This window comes from Equus quagga, chromosome 21 (genome assembly GCF_021613505.1).
Source record: "Equus quagga isolate Etosha38 chromosome 21, UCLA_HA_Equagga_1.0, whole genome shotgun sequence".
NCBI lineage: Eukaryota > Metazoa > Chordata > Mammalia > Perissodactyla > Equidae > Equus > Equus quagga.
Genome location: NC_060287.1, coordinates 13,246,307 through 13,269,318, shown reverse-complemented (window position 1 = coordinate 13,269,318; position 23,012 = coordinate 13,246,307). Strand labels below are relative to the sequence as shown.

The 23,012-nt window shown below is 37.3% G+C and overlaps 1 protein-coding gene across 1 annotated transcript in view; it reads left to right on the top strand.

The window, feature by feature from the left end:
• SAMSN1 (SAM domain, SH3 domain and nuclear localization signals 1) overlaps nt 1–23,012 on the top strand; it is a 131,482-nt gene that overhangs the window by 11,003 nt on the left and 97,467 nt on the right. Inside the window, 4 exon segments of the mRNA XM_046647940.1 lie at nt 10,185–10,222; nt 13,185–13,222; nt 14,983–15,069; nt 22,388–22,469. Of these exon segments, the coding sequence (XP_046503896.1) occupies nt 10,185–10,222; nt 13,185–13,222; nt 14,983–15,069; nt 22,388–22,469 (245 nt within the window).

The window sequence follows — 23,012 nt, the reverse complement described above, 5'->3', positions numbered from 1 at the left end:
GTTTGACAATTCAGTCCTAGATTTCCCACCAGTTGTAGACAGCAGTAAATAAGCAAATCTATCACAGGGGTTCTTGTTTGCCTAATTCGTATTTCAGGGTGGTTTTTTCGGTCTATTTTACCTTAAATATTTTTTGGAATGCAAGTTTGATTTTTTTATACACTCACTTATCAACATTCTGCACTGATAAAAAGCACTAGAGAAATCAATTAAATTGTTCCTAGCTACCAGATGTTAATGAGAGAGTAATATAGCAGATTCAAACACATTTTTAAAGACAAATGATACCATGTATGTCTAACGGTTGGTTAGAGTACAGCGCTAATGAGGCCAAGGGCAGGGATTTAATCCCCGTACAGCCAGTTATTTTTGCTGTGTTCCATAGCCACTGGCAGCACCCATGACCCCAGCCTGCTGTCTTGCTATGCACACCATTGATCATTAAGGAATCTGGGTTGGAGGCTGAGGAGGCACCAGCACAAAACCATCTCCCACTATAAGAAGAGCAACTAGGGGAGGAACAACCTTGCTGAGCAGTAGTTCATTTGCCCGTGAAGATTTTCCTTCACTATAACCAGTCTTCAGGCCGCCAGTGCAATTCTCAGCTTTCAACTTAGGATAATTCATGGTGTGATGGTAAGAGCCTTAGGAGAGAAAACTGAGTCCTTACCATGGCTTTGTTCCTAAATAGTGCTGAATAAGTCATTCCACTATCTGAATCTCAGTTTCCACTTCTATAAGATAGTAGGGTTAGACTAGATGGTCTCTAAGGCTCCTTCCTCCTCTACAATGGTTCCATGAATACATTTTAAGTTATTTTGGAGTGGGGAGTGTTGTCTAACATAAAACACTGTTAGTTTCCTTTTGGAACTGTAGAACGCAGATTTCCAAGATGGCCTCTAATGAACCCTGCTGTATTAGTCAGGGTTTTCTAGAGGACCAGAACTAATATGATGTGGATATATAGAGAGAGAAATTTATTTTAAGGAATTGGCTCATGTGATTATGGAGGCTGGCAAGTCTGAAATTTGCCTGGCTGGAGACCCAGGGAAGAGTGGATGTTGTGGATAGAGCCCAAAGGTGGTCTAGAAGCCGAATTCCCTCCTCCCTGGGGGACTACAGTCTTTTTCTTAAGACCTTCAACTGACTCTATGTGGCCCCCTCACCAATGGAGGGTAATCTGCTTTACTCAAAGTCTACTGATTGAAATGTTAATCTCATCTAAAAGATACCTTCACAGTGACCTCTAGACTGGTGTTTGACCAGATATCTGGGTACTGTGACCTAGCCAGGTTGACACATAAAATTAACCATCACATCTGCCTTCTGGTATTTATGTCTTTGTGTAATCCTGACCTTTGCATGTGACTTGATTTCAATAGAATTTGGCAAAGGTGACAGGAAGTCATGTCCATGATTAGGTTACAAAAGACTATGACTCCTGTCTTGCCAGCAGATTCTCTCTATTGTCTTCTTGGTTTATGTATTATAATGAAATGAGATCCCATCTAGAAGAGGCCTTTCTGGCAAGGAACCAAGAACAGCTTTTAGCCTACAGCTAGCAAGGAACTGAGGCCTTCATTTCAACAGCCTTCAGAAAAACTGAATGCTGCCTTATTCACAATAGCTAAGACTAGGAAGCAACCTAAGTGCCCATCTATGGATGAATGGATAAAGAAGATCTGGTGTATATATACAATGGAATACTACTCAGCCATAAAAAGGATGAAATCATGCCATTTGTGACAACATGAATGGACGTTGACAGTATTATGCTGAGCAAAATAAGTAAGACAGAGAAAGACAAATACCATATGACTTCCCTCATATGTGGAAGATAAAGAAATAAACACATAGATATGGAAAACAGATTGGTGATTACCAGAGGGGAAGGGGGAGGGGAGGGAGAAAGGGGTAAAGGGGCACACGTGTATGGTGACAGATGAAAACTCGACTTTTGATGGTAAACATGACGCAGTCCATACAGAAATCAAAATATAATGATGTAGACCTGAAATTTATATAATGTTGTAGACCAATGTGACCTCAGGAAAAAAATAACAAAATACCTCTGTTGCAAAGAGATAGATGCCAGAAACAAAAGAGGTATATAAACTTAGTTGTATAAATACATTTAAAGAAAAAAAACCTGAATGCTGGCAACAATCACTGAGTGAGACTGGAAAAGGATCCTTCCCCCAACTAAGCCTTTGGATGAGACCTCAAAACTTGGGGCCAACAACTTGGTTGCAACCCTGCGAGAGACCATAAAACAGAGGACCCATCTACGTCATGCACATATTCTTGACCCACAGAAACTGAGATAACAAATGTGTATTGTTTATGCCATTACATTTTAGAGTAATTTATTGCACAACAGTAGATAACTAAGGCAGGAACTAAAATTAATTTGACAAGTTATTAATCAGGGTTATAACCAAATCCATGCTAGCTAATTTAAGCAGAAAGGAATATATTACAGGTTAAAGAGAGCTCAGAATTGTTGGGAGGCTGAAGACAGATACTCTAGCTGAGCTTACAGGAATTACTCTGAGAAGCACACTACAAAACTTGCCACCCAAGAGGTAGGCTCTAGAACCAAGCTGTCTCTGCTGAGATTTGCTGCATTAAAAACTGGCTCCCCACACCTTGTCTTTGCCCCATGTTAGTCAGTTTTGTATCAGTATCTTAAGTTGGCTCATATGATGGATAGGAAAGAACCTAGCCTACGCATCTTATTCTAGTAACAAGGGAAGTCCATCCGTCCTTCCTTCCTCTCTCTTTCTCTTCTTCCTTTCTTCTTCTCTTTCTCACTTCTTCCTGCTTCTTCTACACATTGATTTTTAGGATCAGTGAATGACAGATGTCAACTACAGCAAGAAATATGTGTTCCCAGAATATCAAGAGAGTAATATCAGTACCTATGGACTTAGATGCTGTATTATTAGGATCAAGCCCAACTGCTCTAAGAATTCTCGGAAGGAATTTCAAAGGAATAATACGATCTAGTAGTCAGGAGCACAACATTTGGGGGTCAAACGAACATTGTAAAAATTCCAGCTTTGAAATTTATCAGCTGTGTGATCTTGGACAAGTTCCTTAAACTCTTCAAGCCCTGTTTCTTTTATAAAATGTGGAAACTATTCATTCCTCTTATTCATCATTTGAGAATAAAAAGTGACAATGTAATTAACATTATCAGCACAGTGGCTGGCACAAAGTAAATGATCAATAAGTGGTGTCATCTCTAAGAACATAACTGTGGCTTGTGGTTTAATGGAACAAGTCAATGGAGAAGGTGTGATTTAAGCTGGGCTTGGAAGAACTAGAATTAAACATAGTTAAAAGGGGGTCATTAAGACCGTCATCGCACACTGTCCTAGCATCTTTCACAAAAGGCCTTAAAATGCACTTATAGCCAGTGTCTTATAAATGGATAAATGGACACACTGAAACATGACATGTCATATTAGAATAGGTGAGTAATGGAGAAGTCAAGGTCGATGACTCCCAGGTTGGTATTCTAACCACTCAACTGCATTTGTTACTTGCCTCCAAACTACTAAAATTGGGAGTTTTTTGTTCCCTTTCCATATTAGCATCAGCATTGACATAGCTGTTAATAAAATAGACACTAAGGGAAGAAAATGAAATTAACAATGGCATCCCATCAGTTAGGTCTTCATCAGACTGTGAACGAGAGGAGTCAGTGTCAAAACAGTGCATGTAATCCTTTTCTCGATTTCTCGATTATAAAATGAGTCATAACAAGCCGACATATAAAGCATAGATTACCTTCATTGAAAAGACTGCGCTTCTCTTTCATTTTTATTTTTTACCCATTATATCTGTGATCACATACAGCTATTCTTCTGCCGCCGATTCATATGTGAACGCTTTCTGGGGGTTTTAATTAGTTTCCTCTCGTAAATAGAGACTTATGTTAAAATAAAATGAAATCAATAGATTAAGGTTAATTATGCCCTGTTCTCTTTTTTATTTCCTAAGCTTATGATACAATTACTAATTGAATCTAATGAAAGCCATGGTTCTCTCTTTAATCATGTTTTAAAGAAAAAGCTGTAAAGCAAAAAGCCCATTCCCACTTTAATTCTCTCTTAAAAGCTTTTGTCATCCCTACTGATTTTGGGTTGAAATATTGTAGACAAGTACCCGTGGATTGTTTCTACTGGAAGAGATTTTAAAGTTCTTATTCCCCAATCTTCATTCTAGAGATGCAGAGACTGGGGTTCTGAGAGGGTTCTTGGATCTTGCTCAGTTTAGTAGCAGAGCCGGGAAAGCAAGCCAGGTTCCGGAGTGCCAGTTCAGTGTTTTTCCGTTGTAAGGGTGGAATGTGATATTTTTACCCATCACACTTCTTTCCCCTATCACACTTCTTGCAAGTTTGTTTGGCTCGCTCCCGTTCCATTTGTGGCTATGGGGATTACATAAGATAATGATATAAGTGGCAGGAAACAGAAAAGTTAATAAACATTAGCTGTCCTTCCCCTTTCTAAAACCTTGTGTAAATATAATTTCATAAGTCACAACACATTTAGGGATACTTAAGAAAGCTCTCTATTTCAAGAAATCTGTAAGGGAATCTTTTTGAAAAGGGAGAACGTTTTATAATGCAAATACCCATCCCCTAGGTAACCAGTTTTGCTACCCTAGATATTTATAGTGCTGTGAGAGGAGTGTGTTAGTTCAAGATTGACAGAAAGCTCACTTAGCACACCAGTAGATGAATGGCAAAGTTCTACGCAATTTACCAGCTCTGTCCCTAACGGATTAGATGCGGTACCTGTGCATTCTCCAGGCACTACAAGCAATATATTCTGCCCTGAGACGACGGGCTGTGTGGGGATGCCATACACTGCTTGCTTCTCTTGGGGACGTCAGAATTCATTAGCTGCATAGGATTGTTACTCTTTGACAGGAGCTGGACAGGCTGGCAAGAATGTCTACTTTTCCCATCAGGATGAGCTCACGTCGCTTCTTCTTCTTTGTTGCATTCTCATGAGGGGATGAAATCTGTTTTCCCTGAGAACCGTAACATTATTACAGTAATCTACCAGGGGGCCTCCAACGTGCAGACTGTCACCTAAATTCACTGGATCCTGAAGTGCCTACTTTTAATTAAATGTGCTGTCACAAATTACTGGGCATTCTGTGATGATAATGATGGCATCCACAAAATGATTCATGCCTTTAAAACACATCAGTGTGCTGTCTCTATATTTGTCTTCAAATAATACTAAATTATTAGCATTAATGCTTTGATAAGGGTGTGCTTTCTGAGTTGTTTGATTAGTAATGGCATGTAATATTACATTTTCTCTGCATTTTTCAAGCCACTTTCCCTCTGGCCAATAGTGCTCATTTGTGAGATCTCTGATCTAACGACAGGGGATTCTATATCTGTGCAGTCAAGTATAGAGGTAGTATTGTGTACTAGTTAAGACATTAGGTGTAAAATCCCAGTTTTACCACCTACTAGTTATGTGACCTTAGGCAAGAATATTGACTGCTCTGTGCCTCAGTGTACTCATCTTTAAATTGAGGATAATTGTAATAGTATCAGTATCACAGGATTGCTGTAAAGATTTAATAAATTATTATATAAAAACATTTAAAATTGTGTTTGATAGTACATGAGTGTTCTGCCGTTATTATTCTGCAAATATGTTAAACCAGGAAATTAGAAAAGCAATAGGATTTAAAGGCTTGTCATTCTCAGCAGCTTGCTTTAACCGCCTGGGCTTGGACTAGCCACATTTGCTCATACTCCCCTTTGCTCTGTGATCTATTTCCTAGGAGACTTCTCCTTCATAGGCTTTTTCTCCACACGTTTGCAGTCAGGTGTAGAGGCAAGGTAGAATTGCTCGTGGATTGTAGGACTCCTCTACGTGGGTGATGGTTTGTTAGCAAGTCATAAAAACCTCCTCCTTGTTTTGAGAACAAGGCTCAAAGGCTGGATTTATATATATTTTTTCTCTCTCTGGTGGCTTTAGGCGCACTGCAAAATTAGTCTACTTATTAACTTTGAAGTATCATAATCATTCTTTTTGCCAGATGTCTATTAGACTTTTTTTTAAAGAAACTTGTATTAATTTTCCTATCTTTTTTAAACTTCTGTGGGAACTTTATTGAAGCATAGGGACCTAAGAAATGTCCAGAAACAGGCCGATTCAATTTGGATGTGGCATTCTTAGAATCATTGTATTTTAATATTAGTAAGACCATTTTAGTTATGCAAGTAAATAATCTTTATTTTTGCAAGAGAATAAGTTAGCAAAATGGAAATTGGATTAACTTGCTTTAATGAGAAGTTATATGTATATATACATACGTGTGTATGTTTGCATTTATGTTCAACTCTTGCCTCGATATCAGAATTCTGTGTAACTATTAGTGAATAATTAATCTGAGAAATAAAGTCTGTAGGTATTTCTGTATGTTTAGCATCATGTAAGAATTTTATAAAGGCTAGTTCATTTAATCTTCAAGGTTAAAAAAAATCAAGAATCCAACAGGATTCTGAGATCAGCAGTCACTGATGGTGGACATTTAAGAGGAGGACCACTTGTAGTTCTTCTTTGTATCTAAAACAGTATCTAATACATAGTAGATGCTCAATAAATTTTTGTTGCGTAAACTGTGAATGTATGAATGAATCATGTAATTCCAAAAGAATATATTAGAATGACAAAAATTAAGGTGAAGTAAAATTTAATTAAAGTAAAGTGCTATATGCATGACCCTAGACAAGTCAGTTTTCCATTTGGGATCTCAGTTTATTCATTTGCAAATCAAAGGTTAGATCTCATCAGCTCTACAGTCTTAAAAATTCACCATGGGACTTACACCATCATTTACTGCCAATCAGTTTTCTCCAGTGCAGAAACACCTTTCACATTTCCATTAGCTAGGTAACAACAACTCCTGACATATTCACTTCATTTTTCATTTTGACTTTGTGATTTGAAAGTAAGATTTAAAAACCAATAATGCAAGAAACAGACACATATTAGACTCAACCCCAAAGGACAGTCAACTGTAACCACTGCAGAAGAACAGAAATACGCATTTGCTATCTGAAATTTCTCTCTTCTTTTAAGTGGCATCTTCTCTTCATTTCAAATTGTTTCCTAATTTGACCTTGTTTCATAGTTATATGAAAATGCTTTGCTCCTAGAACCTACTCTCATCAAAAGCCTGCTTTTCATCACCAGTTGGAAAATAACACAGGTTGGGCATATTCTTCAGTTTCTACTGGCCCATTTGTAATAATTTGCATACGTTTCATTTTTTATTTTCCTAACAATTGCCGGGGTAAAAATTAGATTAAGTCACAAACTCCCTAGTGAATGAAAGGTAAGACTAATGATTAGTACTTGATTTAGGAGATAATGAAATGAAGGCTAATAGGAGCAAATTTTGCCTGGTATTTATGACAAGTGTCAAATTAATGGACTAGGCAGAACTATTTCATTGACTTATTGAGATGGTATCTTCTTTTTGTAATTCAGATTAACATGCACACATGCACACACACACACACAGATGTAGTTTGGAAAATAAAGCTGTATATAGCCTTTCTTTGACATGCCCCTCCATGAATAAAGAGCTCAGGGTCTGAGCTCCAAAGTACATGGCAGTCTGCTATGTAAGCAGAAGTCAGAGTTGAAAGCAGCTGCTTTGGGTCTGATACAAGCAATACTAAAAATTGCTTAACCAGTTCAGTAATAAGCTACAACTAGGCAACACTTAGGGAACAGACATATTATTCTAATTAAGTAGACGGTGCCCTGTTTGAGGAGTAATCCTATTCGCTCCTGTAATCACACTTCAGACATGCATTTAATGTGCTTGGCCCTCCCTACCCTCTTGTAGGAAGCAGATTGCCTAAAGAGAACTACATTAACTCTTTCATCTTAATAGGGATTAAAAAGAAGTTTTAACTCAAAATCTTTTTGGAAGTATTCATTACAAGAAAACTCTTTAACAAAAGATCCCAAACCCAAACTGACTCATTACAAGCAAAAATTGGATGATCCGGATTCCAGTAAAATAAAACAAAGTAGACGGTCCCTAGAGAATGTTATGACAATGCGTATCTTAAAAATAACTGATCTCTAGCCTTAGTCTTATGAAAGTCCTTCAGTCTTGGTCCAGATGTCCCTAAACTTCAGCCCAGAAGCTAATTGTGACCGTTTCACCACATCGGCAGCCACACATGTTTAACCAGTTTTGTGTGGGTCCACTGCTAGATTGTACGAACTCAGCCGAGGCATCCACGTGAAGCAGGAGACTGTGCTTCAATAATATGCCCCCGTCCCCATTCAAACACTCGGGGCTCAGTTGAACTCAAGTTTTGTGAGTCATCTGGAATTAATCTCTTTGGTAGTGAAGACAATGAATTACTGATATAATAAGTTGATTCAGAAGCACTGTGATTCAAATGATTAAAGTACAAAAGATGTCTAATATTTCCCATCTTTCTTATTGCAAATCCATCTTTTCTTACTAGTTAACTCTACACTAGACACTTCTCTCTATACTTAAAAAAGGTAGAATCTGTTTTGAAGAATGCAAAATTGGCAGTCCAAAGAGATTTATCTAAACCCATACAACAAATTAATTAGACTCAGGACAATGGATTCTGATTATTGAGACATATTTGGCTCAGACTGCATATATCACGTGAACATGGAGCTTTCTCCTTCCTAGAAAATTCCAAATATATATGAAAGAAAATGTTACCTAAAGATGGATGGCTATCTTTTTTCCTGATGACACTCACAAAGTTTGTGTGGCTGCCAATTGTGGTGAAAGGGACACAATTAGTTTCTGGGCTGCGATTTGGACACATCTAGACCAAGAATTCCATAAAAAGATCATGGATAGAGATTGATTGTTTTTAGGACACATGATGACAAAAACATAGAGACCTGAAGGAGTGGTCAGTCTGACCACTAATTTCTAAAAGGTCTGTTGATAGCCCAACTCACCTCAGGGCTTGTTCATGACTCCCACATCTTTGCCTCCACCTCCACCTGTCTCCCACCAGACGTTGTCCTCTGGGTGGTCCATGGGCATTTTCACTTGGCAAAACTTGTTCCTCAAGTTCAGGGACTAATTGTTTCCGCATATGGGGTTTTTAGTGATACTACTCAACAGCTTCAAATAGGTAATTCAAATTGTCTTTGAGAGTTAAATCTTGATAAAAACACAATAAGGGTTAGAGAAAGGGCCCCCTCCATTAGTATGTAGGGGAAAGGTTATCCAGGATTTGACAGTGCTGAGACTAATACTATCAACTATTGGAATAATAAAACCAACTTCACTTTTTCTAAGTTTTGTTCACCACCCTCCCAGCCTTTGCATTTGGTTTTTCGCCCATGTGGAATATTGGTCCCCAGATTCTATACTACACAAATTCCTACTATGCCAAACAAACCTCTCTAGAACATGGTCTGTTGCCTGTCATATAGTAGTGTTCAAAAAGTACTTTGAACATCAAAAACATAAATGGTTTTTGAAGGAAGGAGTGGATGAATGAAACAATGAAAGAATCAGAAGGGTTCTTAAAGGTGCCTGGGAGCACTTTCAGCTCTTTCAAGGATGGTGAAAGATGTGGCAACATATTCTTCCCCCAAGAGTGTAAGGGATTTTACACAACATTCAGTTGCTCTGAAGAAAAAGGCCAGATGAATCACAGGTGTATTTCAACACACTCAGGGTATTGTAATAGGAGACTCCCTCTTTCTCAAAGGAAGGTACTATATAATGTAATTAACACACTCTGGTATGTATCTCTCCCATTGGTTTTGGTGGGTTGATGGGGGATGGAACGTTGAGGTTATGAGGATTTAATTCCATGTTTTCATTTAAAAGACTTGCTTTATAACTGGCAAGAGCTTAGAATAAAGTATAAGCCTCAGTTAATGGAGGAAGCATTCGACATCTCTCAAAGTTACAAAGACAAAAGGAGAAAAAAAATAAAAACTTGAACTAAGATTCTAAGACATGTTACTAAAACACAAGAGGGAAACACCAGTCATTTTACTGGGAAAAAGCAAAGTGAACTACATTTGGGTTATACTCGAAGATGAACTTGGATTCTCTTTCTGATTTCTTGGAGTAGTGTTATTCATTTTATTTTTTATTTTATTTTACAGGAAGTTTCTAATTTTGAGAAAGCAAAACCAAAAAGAAAGTAAGTCAAATTTACTTTGAAAACTTTATGTTCTCTTAGTTCTATAATGTTGAATGGAGTAGTGTAGTGGGTTTTCTGTCAAAGTGCTTTTTAAAAAATTGTCATATACAAATCTAGGTATGATTTACTCTGCCACCATTTATCTGTTTATGGTGATGCATAGAAACTTGTGTTGTGACATTTCTGTAGGTAGAGATGTGAAAATGAAATTTTCAGAAGAAGAAATATGTTTAAACTAGGCTCAGATGAAACTGGGAGCTGACTGGAAAATATATTTCTATTGGTGACCTAGTAATCTTCTGAAGAGTTCTTCTAATCCAAATAAAAATGTGTTTGCAAAGAGATTTGGGTTATTTAGGTCAGGCTTGGCTTTACATACAGCACATCAAGCTGCTGGAGGACGGGACACATACATGCTGCATAAGGTAATGGGATTTTAACTAATAAGCAGGAAATACATGGGGCAGGAAGTTGATTTGTGGGGAAATTTCCAGATTGATTGCTGATGATACAGAAGAATGTCTTCCTTGCACTCTGGAATGGTCTGAGACCAAATTGTTAATATGTGAAATTCTCTTGGGATGTGTTATTTCTCGACAGTCTTTGGCCCCCTCACCCTCCCCTAAGGCACTCTGTGCTTTCATGTTCTTTCTTCCCTCTCCTGCTCAAAGCTTCTCCCAGTAAGGATGTAAAACGCATCCACAGTAAGTAGGTAATTGCGTGATTAACAGCGTAGAGCACCTGCCAGGCGAAGGTAGTTGTATTTTAGCCACAGTTACATGCTTAAACTACCACAGTGGCATTTTAAGCAGGAGCTGGAGTAAAGAAGGGGTTTTTTGGGGGCAGGCCTCTTCTTGGTCTTAAAAATCACCCCACTTTGTAGCTGTTTATTCTACCCATGGATGAGGAACTCCTAATTCCAAATCAAATACTTAAACAAAATTACAGCCATTGGCTTATGACTGATGCTTCTCCAGATTAGAGGATACCAAAACATGGCGGGGCAGAAGGAGGATGAAAGAAAGGGAAAGAACCTGATGCTGACTGAATTAGGACTTTTCAAACATAAACCAAATCAATTAATGTGACAGACAAACCAGTCGATCTGAGGACAGATTCCAACCAGTTAAAATAAAACTGAAGACACTTTTGAGTTCCTCAGTTCTTTTGTCACCACCCCCTGGAAGGGAATAACATCTCATATTGTTACATACCTACCTTACTTTATAATATTATAAATAGTTTTTTTGGAATACATGTTATTTGCCAAGAGATGTCTTAAGTGTTTTGCATTAAAAAACTTAAAATAAATCAAAATAAAATGGTTAAGAAAAAAGAAACAGAGCCAGCCCTGATGGCCTAGTGGTTAAAGTTTGGTGTGTTCCACTTCAGCAGCCGGGGTTCAGTTCCCGGGAGTAGAACCATACCTCTTGTCTGTCAGTAGCCATGCTGTGGCAGCAGCTCACATGGAAGAACTGGAAGGACCTATAACTAGAATATACAGCTATGTACTGGTGCTTTGAGGAGAAAAAAAAAAAAGAGGAAGATTGGCAACAGATGTTATTTGCTCAGGGCAAATCTTTCCCAGAAAAAAAAGAAAAGAAAAAAATTATATGTGCAGATTTTTGCTCACAACCCTGAACTTAAAAAAATGGTGAACTTGGCTTTTTTAACAACTACCAAGAATATCAATAGTGGAAAACAGTGTGTGTTCACTCACATATAAATTGGTTAACATGGTCAAGTCAGCCTAATCCTATCCTCTGGTTTTGTTTTAGACATTTTATTACGGATATTTTCAATCATACCCAGAGGAAGAGCTAATGACCTCACGTTGCCATGCTTGAACAAGTATCAATTTATAGTCAATCTTATTTCATCTCTCTCCATTTGACTCCCCACTTCCCCTACACTCCCACTGGGTTTCTTTTAAAGCAGAACCCAGATGTATAATGTTTCAATATATATTGTTAAAAAACAAGATTTTTTTTGTTTTTTTAAGCATAACCACAATACCACTACTGCACTGAGACAAAAGAAGAAAAATGGTATAATATCACCAAATATACAGTCAATGTTAAAATTTTTCTGATAACCTCAAGTGCTTTTTTTTATGGTTGGTTTATTTGAGTCAGGATTCAAACAAGATCCATGCAATGCATTTGGTTCATGTCTCTTAATATGAGTCTCTCTCTCCATTTGTTTGTTGAAGAAACTGGAGTGTTTGTTCTGAGGAATTTCCCATATTTTTGCATTTTGCTTGTTGGATCTTTGTGGTATTTCTTAAAAACATGCTCCTCTATCCTCTGTGTTTCTGTAAGTTTTAGTTAGATCTCGAGGCTTGAGAAAATCAAGTTTGGTATATATGTATATTTTAAAGTGGGTCATCGGTGACTTCATGCTTCCTGTTGCATGACATTGGAAGCCCGTATACCTGGTTGTCTCTATTTTTATGATGGTGGTATTGCTTAGTGGGTTCAGATGGTATCAGGCTGATCCATCCAGCACAAAGTTGCCCATCAGCCTTTCAATTAAAAGCTTTAACAGCAATTGATGATTATTGCCCAGATCTGTTGTTTTATTGGGGGTTGTACAATGGTATTCAATTTGCATCATTCTTTCTGTATTTATTGAAGAGAATTGTTTGAAAAAGAACTTTCCCACATGAACTATTTGATTATCTTGAGATACATTCATGTAGAAATGGCCCACTCTTTTTTAGCAGGTTTTATGGACGTTAGTTTCTCCATATTGCGTGGAAATTTCCAGGCCAAGGTTATACTTGTATTAACTACACTTTGGCATCTTGGATCAGAAAAATTCAGGACCATATGTAGAACTTAGAGATAGAATTTATTTCTCCTCTCTAAGGCATTGCACATGTCTAAATGATTTAATTTGTTTGATTAAAATATTATTTATTAAATCTAGACTTAAATATCTGTTTCTTTTATTATTCTAGGTCAATCCAGAGATCTATGTCTGAAAACAAAGTATTTGGTTAGTAATTCATAAGGTTACTTGTGAAAATGATATGTTTCCCTAAAAGTAATTTTCTTCTGCTACTTCCATAAAGCAACAATAAGTGGTTAACGAAAGTCAGATTGAGTTGTCTTTGAATTCTATAGAAGAAATTAAAAAAAGAAATGTGGTTCCATTCTAACTTTAAAAGGCTAAGACGAAGAAGTCATTGATTTATTCAGAATAATCTCCTTTTATATTAAAAAAACTAATTCTCTTTGGTGGTTTATTGACTGATTATCTTCCAGCTTCCCAACTTTAGCTTGGTAGGACCATGGTCAAGGTGACATCTTAGGTATCTTTTCAGATGTATGAATCTAGGAGTGAATAAAAAAGAAGTGGAAAATGTTTAGATTACAAAAGACTCTTCCATAACATTTCAAACAACAGACTTTTCCTTTAGTTTCTATGATTACAGTATCATAGTAATAATAAAGGCAATTGGCTCTGTATTTTAATTCTAAAGTGAATATCTGATTCTATTAATTACTTTAGAAAGTTAATGGATAGTGCCTCTCCATCCCTTACAGAACATCGAGAGTCACTAATTGTAAAACATTCATAGTGAATGAAAACCACTGGCTCATTCAGTCAGGCATTCATGTTTTATGCAGTTTGTCTACCTTGTAGCTACCCTTTCTCCTTTCTTTCTCCTGAGCAGAGCCTAGGAGTCAGATGCTCAAACTCCTTTCCCCCTCTTTTCAAAACCAGTTTCCTGGATAGGATATGAAACGCTCATTCAGGCCAAGCTGATGATCATCAATGGATGCATCTTCCAAGTGTGTCTGCATTTTAATCGGGTCTGATATTCTTCCAGTGGCAGCATCCACAGGGGCTGGGTCCTGTCTCCTTATTCAAGGCCCTGTGGGCACTGGTTACTAAATATTTTGGATTTCAGCCCTGATTTGAATAGTGCATAGTCTTAAAAAAAAGATAGTGAGGCAAAATTTTTTTTTTCCAGCTAGATCCATTCTCAAAGCAAACTACTTGGTTTGTGCACACAAGACTACAGATGCTTCTATCCTAAGATAATTCTTGATGATCAACTGCCTTCTCTGTAGTCAAAAGTGAGAGCAAATAGTGACTTTGAAAATAGCACAGCATGCTGACTTTCTCTCCAAGCAATGCTTCGGTTGCGTTATTTAAAATTGTCTTTCTCAGTGTTATGATGCAGCACGTGGAATGGTTAGTCTTTGGTAAGGAGATTAGACGGGATTCTTCACTTTGTTGCAGTTCACTTCTTTACAATATGTCCAGGCCCTCTGCTAGGTGTTGGGAGGACAAGGCTGAGCGAATCACGGTTCTTCCATGCAAGGGTCTTAGAGTTCCTTGAAACTATCACAGCTCAATGTTCTCTCTACGTAATTAATCATTTTGTTAAAAATAATGAGGAACGTGGAGGGTGGGGATACTTTAACTTATGCATAAAAAATAAATGGTTATTAATTCAGGAACAATACTCCAAAGAATAATGTAATCATAAGCTACCAAGAAGTATTTCAGTAGAAGCATTCTATTATGTATGCTTGCGTGCTTACATAGTTCATGGAAATAAATAGGAGCCCATCTGGAGTGTCCACCAGGGACTAGAACTCCCCAGAATGGACCACAGAGCTCTCTTAGCGTATCACTTACCAGGTTACCACTGTGTGCTGAACTTGTTTTGATTTCAGATTTCTTACACCTGCTGGACAGATATTACCGTGAATTCTGCTAACCAATCCTTTGCTTTACTTTAGAAGGAAAAACTGTGAATGACACACTCTGGCAGGAGCCCAGCAAGCCTGAGAATGATTCCCACATCAGAAGACTCTGTCAGCTAGAAGGTAATTGCTAAATTTAGTTCAGCTGACTTTGCATTTTCCCAAAGTGGTTTAAAGGGCAGGTAAGAAAAATTTACATCTTTCTCCATTAAAATAAGCAGGGCATTGTGGTCTTCTTAAAAGGGAACAACTAATAGAATAGAATAGAATATATATATTATTAATAGAATATATACTTGTGCGTGTGAAGATACACGTAGACATATAGAAAGGAAGTGGAATCTAATTAAGTTGCCTGTTGAAGCAAAGAATCAACTGCAAATAATATTTGAAGTCTTTAGTGTCTTAAAAGAATTTTAAAATGTATTAAAAATAAGCACATAGAAAAACCCTCTAAAAATAACATCAATATATTAATATACATATAACATAAAGATGTGTTATATTTAGGTTTGCTTTAAAAATTTAAGAGAAGTAACCTTTATTATTAATGCAAAATTATATCATTTTACCATTTAAAAATTCTCAAGAGCAAATTAGCAGCAGGTATAGAAAAACTTATTAATAATAAATGACTTCATAATTAAAATTACTTAACTTTGAGAAGGTAATGAATAAAACAAAAAGTCTTAAGAGTTAACAAAGATGAACAACAGCATGAAAAATTGATCTCCTTGGTCGTCCTCCAATGTTACTGAAACAAGAAATAATTGATTATATTAGTTATTGATTATCTAAGAGTTTCTTATTTTTAACTAAAAAATATTTAATATCTTGGAACAAAGGGAATTATAGTGTATTCTTTTTCTTTTTTTTGAGGAAGATTAGCCCTGAGCCAACATCCACCACCAATCCTCCTCTTTTTTGCTGAGGGAGACTGGCCTTGAGCTAACATCCGTGCCCATCTCCCTCTACTTTATATGTGGGGATGCTCCCACAACATGGCTTGACAAGCAGTGCACAGGTCCACACCTGGGATCTGAACTGGCAAACCCTGGGCCACTGAAGCCGAGTGTGCAAACTCAACCGCTGCGCCACTGGGCTTGCCCTATAGTGTATTTTTTATAGTCAGGAGTTTAATGGTTTGATTATACACTGTGTTCAGATTTTGCTTTTTGTTTTTGTAACACAGCTCTTAGATTTATGAAGTAATTATTTATAAAACTAATAATTTTCCTTTGAAATATTTCAGTTTTATCCAAAATCGTGTAACATTTTAGTAAACAATTTTACTGAATTTTTAAATATTGACAATTTTCCTATTATACAGGTGAAATATTTTGGGATTATCTTAGATATTTTCTTTTAATTACAAAATAGGAAATGTTTATCACGTTTTGGTTGGACTCTACCTTCCCCTCACAGCTGTCAGCTATCTTTACTCACACTCCCAGTAGGTTAGTCAGACATCCATCCCCCATCCATTCATCCATCCCCCATCCCTTTAATGAACACATGTTATTTTCAGATTATTATATGTTGATCTGTGGATAAAAAAGTTATAACTATTATAGATTATTTTTAGTTATAAATTTTGCCATAAATCTCTTCAAGTATTCTATTTTTTAAAACTTTCTGTGAATTTTGTTTTTTAATTTAGGAGTAATAGGCAGGTAATTCTATTACAACTACTCTGACAAAGCAGCAAAAATTCTTGGCCTTAGATGAGGTTTTTCTGATTAGTCATCTGTTCTTTATCAGAGAAGAAAAATGAAGGCTTTACAAAATCTTCTCAACTTCGCTATTTCTCAGATTCTTGAGTGACCCTGTGTTCTGCGCGTTGTGTTGGTACGTGTGTGTGTTTAAGAACATCAGCTGACATTTCAGCAGTAGCAGCTGAGTCACAGGACATTTTCTAGGGATTAATGCTGTGCTAGGAAGGGTTGATGGCCTGAGACCAAGGCTGTCGGTGCCATTGTAAATTGAAGGGCGAGATTCAGTGGGGGAGGGACAGCCACAAGTTGTGGACCTGAATTTTATGGGTGTAGTAGCTTCATTTGGAAGCCTCAGAGTATTTCTAAGCAATTAGTGCCCTACATATCAACCCATAATATTTCTTTCTCATTTTAAACACTACTTTTTAACTGTTAATTGCATAATGACTTAAGAGTGGTTTACTGTGCCTGTGGATAGGCGGCCCGTGAAGTTTAGTGAGATAGGCGGCCCGTGAAGTTTAGTGAGATGAAGGTGCACCATCGCTGTGAGCCACAGCCCATGATTTTATTGAACACTAATGATGCAATTGCAACCTCAATAAAACAGAAGAAAATATATAGGGAAATAAAAAAATATATAGGCGGGAGTGACATTAACTCCTAAAGAATCTGTTACAAACTCCAAGACCAAGAAAAAAAGAACATTTCTCTCAATGTCAATTTCAAAATGGTATTTCTACATGACCCATATTATAGTAACAGCATTTCAGTCTTTTATAAAGAGTATTGGGGCCTAATGAAAGAAACTTCTACAGGCTATATTTAGCCAAGTATTTGTGCCTGGTGTTTTAATCCATAAAGATATTCATTTAACTCGATAACATGACTGTGTTATGTCAGTTAAGACAAAATTTATCAGAATAAGTTGAGTACCAGAAGCATAACATTTTTAGTTTATCTCGTCCATTTCCTTCTTCTAAGAAGAATTTTATCTAAACCTACATCTGCTATTCAAAGAGACATCTGTGAAGTAAATGTAGGATAAATTAAGTGCTCAGGACTTTACAACTGAAAAATTGTCATAGTTTAGGTATCAAGGGAAATTAATCTGTAATTCATATGAATTGTATTTTTAGCATCATAAAAAAGCAGAATATTCATAATATTCATTTTAGTAAATTAAAATCAATTTTAGGATCTTTAAACTTATTTTGGCCTTAGTTTTAAGAAAAACAAAACCTGAAAAGAACAAACTTCGAAGTCTATGAATTGAAATTTGTCTAAGATCAAGTTATGATTTAAGTCGAGACAGTTTCAAAAACAGAGTTTTCATATTTTATACCAGAAAGTATAAAGAATAAAAGCAAAGCAAAATTTGTAAAAAATATAAAAAGGAAACATATATTTGGAGATTTAGAGATTTTCCAGCAGTATGACCGTGACAGATTATTCTATAAAACAGAAGAGATGCAAAAAAAATTGACATAGTAGTAAGGAAGTAAGGGGCTGGATAAGTTCAGGAAACGTGGTTAGTAATGAAAGGTGTGTTAACTCCATCCATACTGCTGCAAAAGTATTTTTAAAATAATCCTCTTTACCTATGGTTTTGATGAGATTCATTCTCAAAAACACCCCATTGGTAGAGGAGAGATGTTGTTAGAGCCTTCCGGTTTAACATTTGAATTGCCATTGGTTTGAAACTTTCTTTCCTGGATTCTTAAAATAAATCAATCTTATTTTATTTGGCCAGCCTCTTCAGAGTAAGCATCTAAATATTTTGGCTTAATTTTTCCAGACCTTATTAATTCTTTTTCTTTATTGGCTTGATACTCTCATTTTCAAGATGGCAAATGTATAGTCACAAATGTATTTACTGTTCTGTTTAATTTTCAGGGACCACACTCATTTAAAACATTTCCTAGGAGCATGTAATTTAACTCTGGTTAGCCTGGACTACATGAGGAGTGACAGAGAGAAGTCCTGTTTCATACGTGAACATCTGCTTATGATGTGGGAATAAACCCGCTAAGCAGAGGCTGCCTGCTGAGTGCGCCTCTTTTGTTTCCAGGGAAGGCTTTCTGACTTGAGTGATGGGAACACTCAGAGTTCTAGTTCTCTGTACAAGTGAGTCTTGGGATCCCTTCAGTTTTTTAGGGGATTTCTTATAGGATTATACTTACCTGAGTATGGTCAGAAATATCTTCATTAGAATCACCTAGAAGCTGATTAGAAATATTACATTGTTTTACCTAATCCCATTTTTTTTTGTTGGAGTCTGCATATTTACATTGGATGGTGCATTCTTATGTACACTGTTGTTTGTGACCCACTTGTGTAGTTTATGCATGTTCTGATAATGTATTGCTGCAAACAGATCGCCTCAAAACTTAATGACATCAAACATTTTATTAAGCTCATGGATTTTGTGGGTCAGGAATTCAGTATGAGCAGTGCTTTGTGATGTCTGAGACTTCCTCGGAGAAGACTAGAATGACTGGGGAGGACTTAAATGCCTGGTGGCTGGAATCATCTAAGGGCTTCTTCACTTACAGGTACATCTGGTACCTGTTCTGGGATAACTTGAAGGCTGGGATTGTCAACTGGAAAACCAATATGTGGCCTCTTCATGTGACTTAAGCTTCTCTCAGGCTAAGGGCTGGGTTTCAAGAGGGAGGGACCTGAGAGGGAGCTTCACACATCACACGAGGAAGTGTCTGGAGAGTGAGCATCCCAAAAGATCAAGGTAGAAACTGCAAGACTTCTTCTGACCTATCCTTGGAGGTCACAAAACATCATTTCCACTGCATTCTACTGTGACAAGTGACTCGCTAAGGCCAGCTCAATTCAAGAAGAGAATTGAACGCCATTTCTTGATGGAGGAGTGCCAAGGTCACATTGCAGAATATGTGGTATGAGAGAGATTTTTGCAGTCATCTTTGGAAAATACAACTGCATATCGCCTAATTCAGCTATGGTGACTTTGTTGCTACTTAGGACAAAATTGCTTTTGTCTTGATAAATGTTCCTATAGGGTAATATTTGGGAGATTACAAATAAATAAAAATGTATAAGACCACAAAACAAATGGGTAATCTTCTGCCCACTGAGGAAAATCCACTACAATTTAAACAGCAGATATTTATTTGGGCAATTAGAATTGTAATTCTGGAGACACAGATTCAGGTAGAGACCCAAAATGTGTTCCAATTCTAGGAGAGGAGTTCAAGGATTTTATGGGGAAAAGAGAGGATGAGGTGAATTGTGTTGAAGAAGAGTGCCTTGGTGCTAGATGAGGTAGGGCCAGGTTTGTACTTCATTGATTGTGGTTTGAGATTCAGTCATCAGGCAGAAGGCTAGACTTGTACTTCATTGATTGGTTAGCAATTTGGTCATCAGCAAAGTCCAGTTTTATCAGTCCTTACAAAGAGGGTATTCTTGTCCTTACTGACTTCTTGGAATGTTGGTAGTTTGGTCCAGTTTGGAAGATAAAGAAAACAAGATGTAAAAAGCAGTTCCTCTGAGACAGCTGCTCTGGCTCTAATGTAATAGGGCTCTAAACGTGTCATCTTTCACACTGCATAAAATGCCATTTTCCTGGTTTCCCTTTGTTAGTCCAAAACCCTCAAAGGTCTTCTACAGCAGACCACAAACTAGTAGCTCTGTAAATTTATTCTGAGGAAAAGCTTGTTTGGGGCATACAGTAATTTAAAAGTCAGGAAATTTTAAAATCCATGTATTTATACTGTCTTGAAAAACATGAGGGAAATGGACAATCCTGGGCTCGAATTCTAAGAGAGTTGAGAGTAATGGCTGCCCTTTAGCAATGGCGGCCCTACAGCTTACCACTGACATACCATTGTCTCCTTGACAAAATTCACCTCATTTAGTTAAGTTACTTGTTTGACTCCTGTAAATATTTTTATTTGCAATATTGGTCTGTGAGTATGTCCAACTTCCTCCACTTGGCACTCAAGGCCCATTAAAATTTGACCTCACTTACCCTTCCAGCCCAACCTCCTCCTATGATATATTCCGATTTGCCTGTTGCTTGACCAGTCTCAATCTCTACACTTAATTCAGCATGTTCCACTCATTCCACACTATAGGCTAGTGTTCACAGCGTTGCCACTATATTTGTAACTTTTCCTTTCTTTCCACCTTTTCAAACGATGTCCATTCTTTGAGCTTCCATTGGGGCCCCGCCTCTTCCACAAGCACTCTAGGTCATGGTGATCTCTCCCCATCGCTTTGGGTGAGTCACTCATTTTACTGTCTTACCTTGTTATGTAAGTGATATAAATGCCTTGTGCATATTCCTCAGCTGCTTCCAGATTCTAGAGTACAGGGGACCACTTTACTGTTCTTTTCCTGTCCCGAGAAGAATAATTATAGAGGGAGTGCTCCAAACGTCAAGTTAAAGGATCAAAAAGGGGGAGAGATGGAAAGGAATAAAGAACAGAATAAAGAAATTTGTTTCCTAAATACAGAAACTAAAAAAAACACACAAAAAACTAAAACTGCAAAATTCTACTTCTAGCATCCTGATGCCGTGATAGAAGATCTTGCTTCAAAGAGCCGGCTCACAAACCCAGCTCTTTTTAAAGTTTAAGTATTTTCTGGAATCCTATAGTGTGGTTACTCTGATTTTAAATATGAAGTTATTGATGTAAATACCTCTGCGACTGAGCAGTGAATAGCTCTGAGACTGAGGCCCCTTCCTCCCCGCAGAAAGTAGCAATGATTGCAAATAAACAGGAGTGAAGGTGAAAGGAAAAATAACGGGCCGGGTGGCCAGGTGATTTCTGTGGGTCTCAGTCTCCTCCTCCGTAGACTGAGGGCCTTGGATCCAGTAGTCCATAAAGTCCAGCCCTCCTTTAGCTCAGTGTGCTTGTCAGGGTTAAATAAATGGAGCCCCTTTTACAGGACCTGAAAGGGAAATAGTACTACCTTTTGAAAAGGTTTCATTTAGCTGCAAGCAAATGGATGCCCCATTCCAAAGCTTTTACTAAAGCATGCAGAGAACAATTTCAACATAAATAATTCATGTGGAGAAGACATAAGCTAATGAAGCTCAAAATGCCAGGGGAGGAAAGCTTAGTTTCACAGAAACGGGTGAGGTGATAACTTCATGGAATCATGCATTCTGGAGTTAGAAGTGGCTTTAGTATCTACATGTGACTCTTTTATTACCAACAGGGAAACTGAGGCCCAGAGAGGTTCTGTGGCTTGTGCAGGTGCACACTTGGTCAGTGGCATTCTTCATTTTTATTTGTTAAATTTCTATTTTATTTTGATCTGTTTCTTGTAAGAATAACATATCTTTAAGAAAGTAAACATTTGGGGCTGGCCCTGTGGTGCAGCGGTTAAGTGCGCATGTTCCACTTTGGCAGCCCAGGGTTCACAAGTTCGGATCCCGGGTGTGGACATGGCACTGCTTGGCAAGCCATGCTGTGGTAGGCATCCCATGTATACAGTAGAGGAAGATGGGCATGGATGTTAGCTCAGAGCCAGTCTTCCTCAGCAAAAAGAGGAGGATTGGCAACAGATGTTAGCTCAGGGCTAATCTTCCTCAAAAAAAAAAAAAAAAGAAAGTAAACATTTATGATCTAGTCAATATAGTGTCTTAATAGAATAAAGAAAAATATAATGAGTACTAAATTGCACATAAACTTCTTAAATCTTGTAATTTCTGATAATCTATATATAATGTTTCTCTCTTTTCATAGATGTAAGTGAAGATGATGATTTTCTTCTGAGTAATAACATACAAACCCTTCAAGGAAAGAGACTACAGGGCATTTCCCACCAGGTGAAGTGAACAGTCAGCATTTACGTGTTTGTGAAGATCATTTTGTCCCCGAGCTCTGTGTGGCGCTAGGTGTCGTGTACAATACTTAGATGGCCTTGTAGCTGTTTTGTATTTAGTTATTGTAGGTTGTTTTGTAATTGATATGCTTATGCCCCTGTGAATTGAAATATAAATGAAAAAAATCAAATGATGACTTGAGTGAATACGCCATTTTGATTATGCAAAACATCGTGCTCTACAGCCTTTTGGTAAGTAACTCTGAGCCTGTTAAATTAATATACTGGGGTTTTCTCTGACAAGACCTGTGCTAAACGCTTAGAACTATCTGGCAACCTTCAGCGTGGGGCACGTGCCTTGTGTTTTTATATTTGATGTAAAAACATATAGTGTGATTCCTGACATATCCCTTTTAAAACTGCATTAATTAGCCCAGGAGTTCAAGCAATTAAGAATGTCTGAACCTTGGGCCTCTCTAATAATAATAACATATTAACAGTCAGATAGTTGCTATTCACCCTGTAACAAAAAATAATGTATGTGTC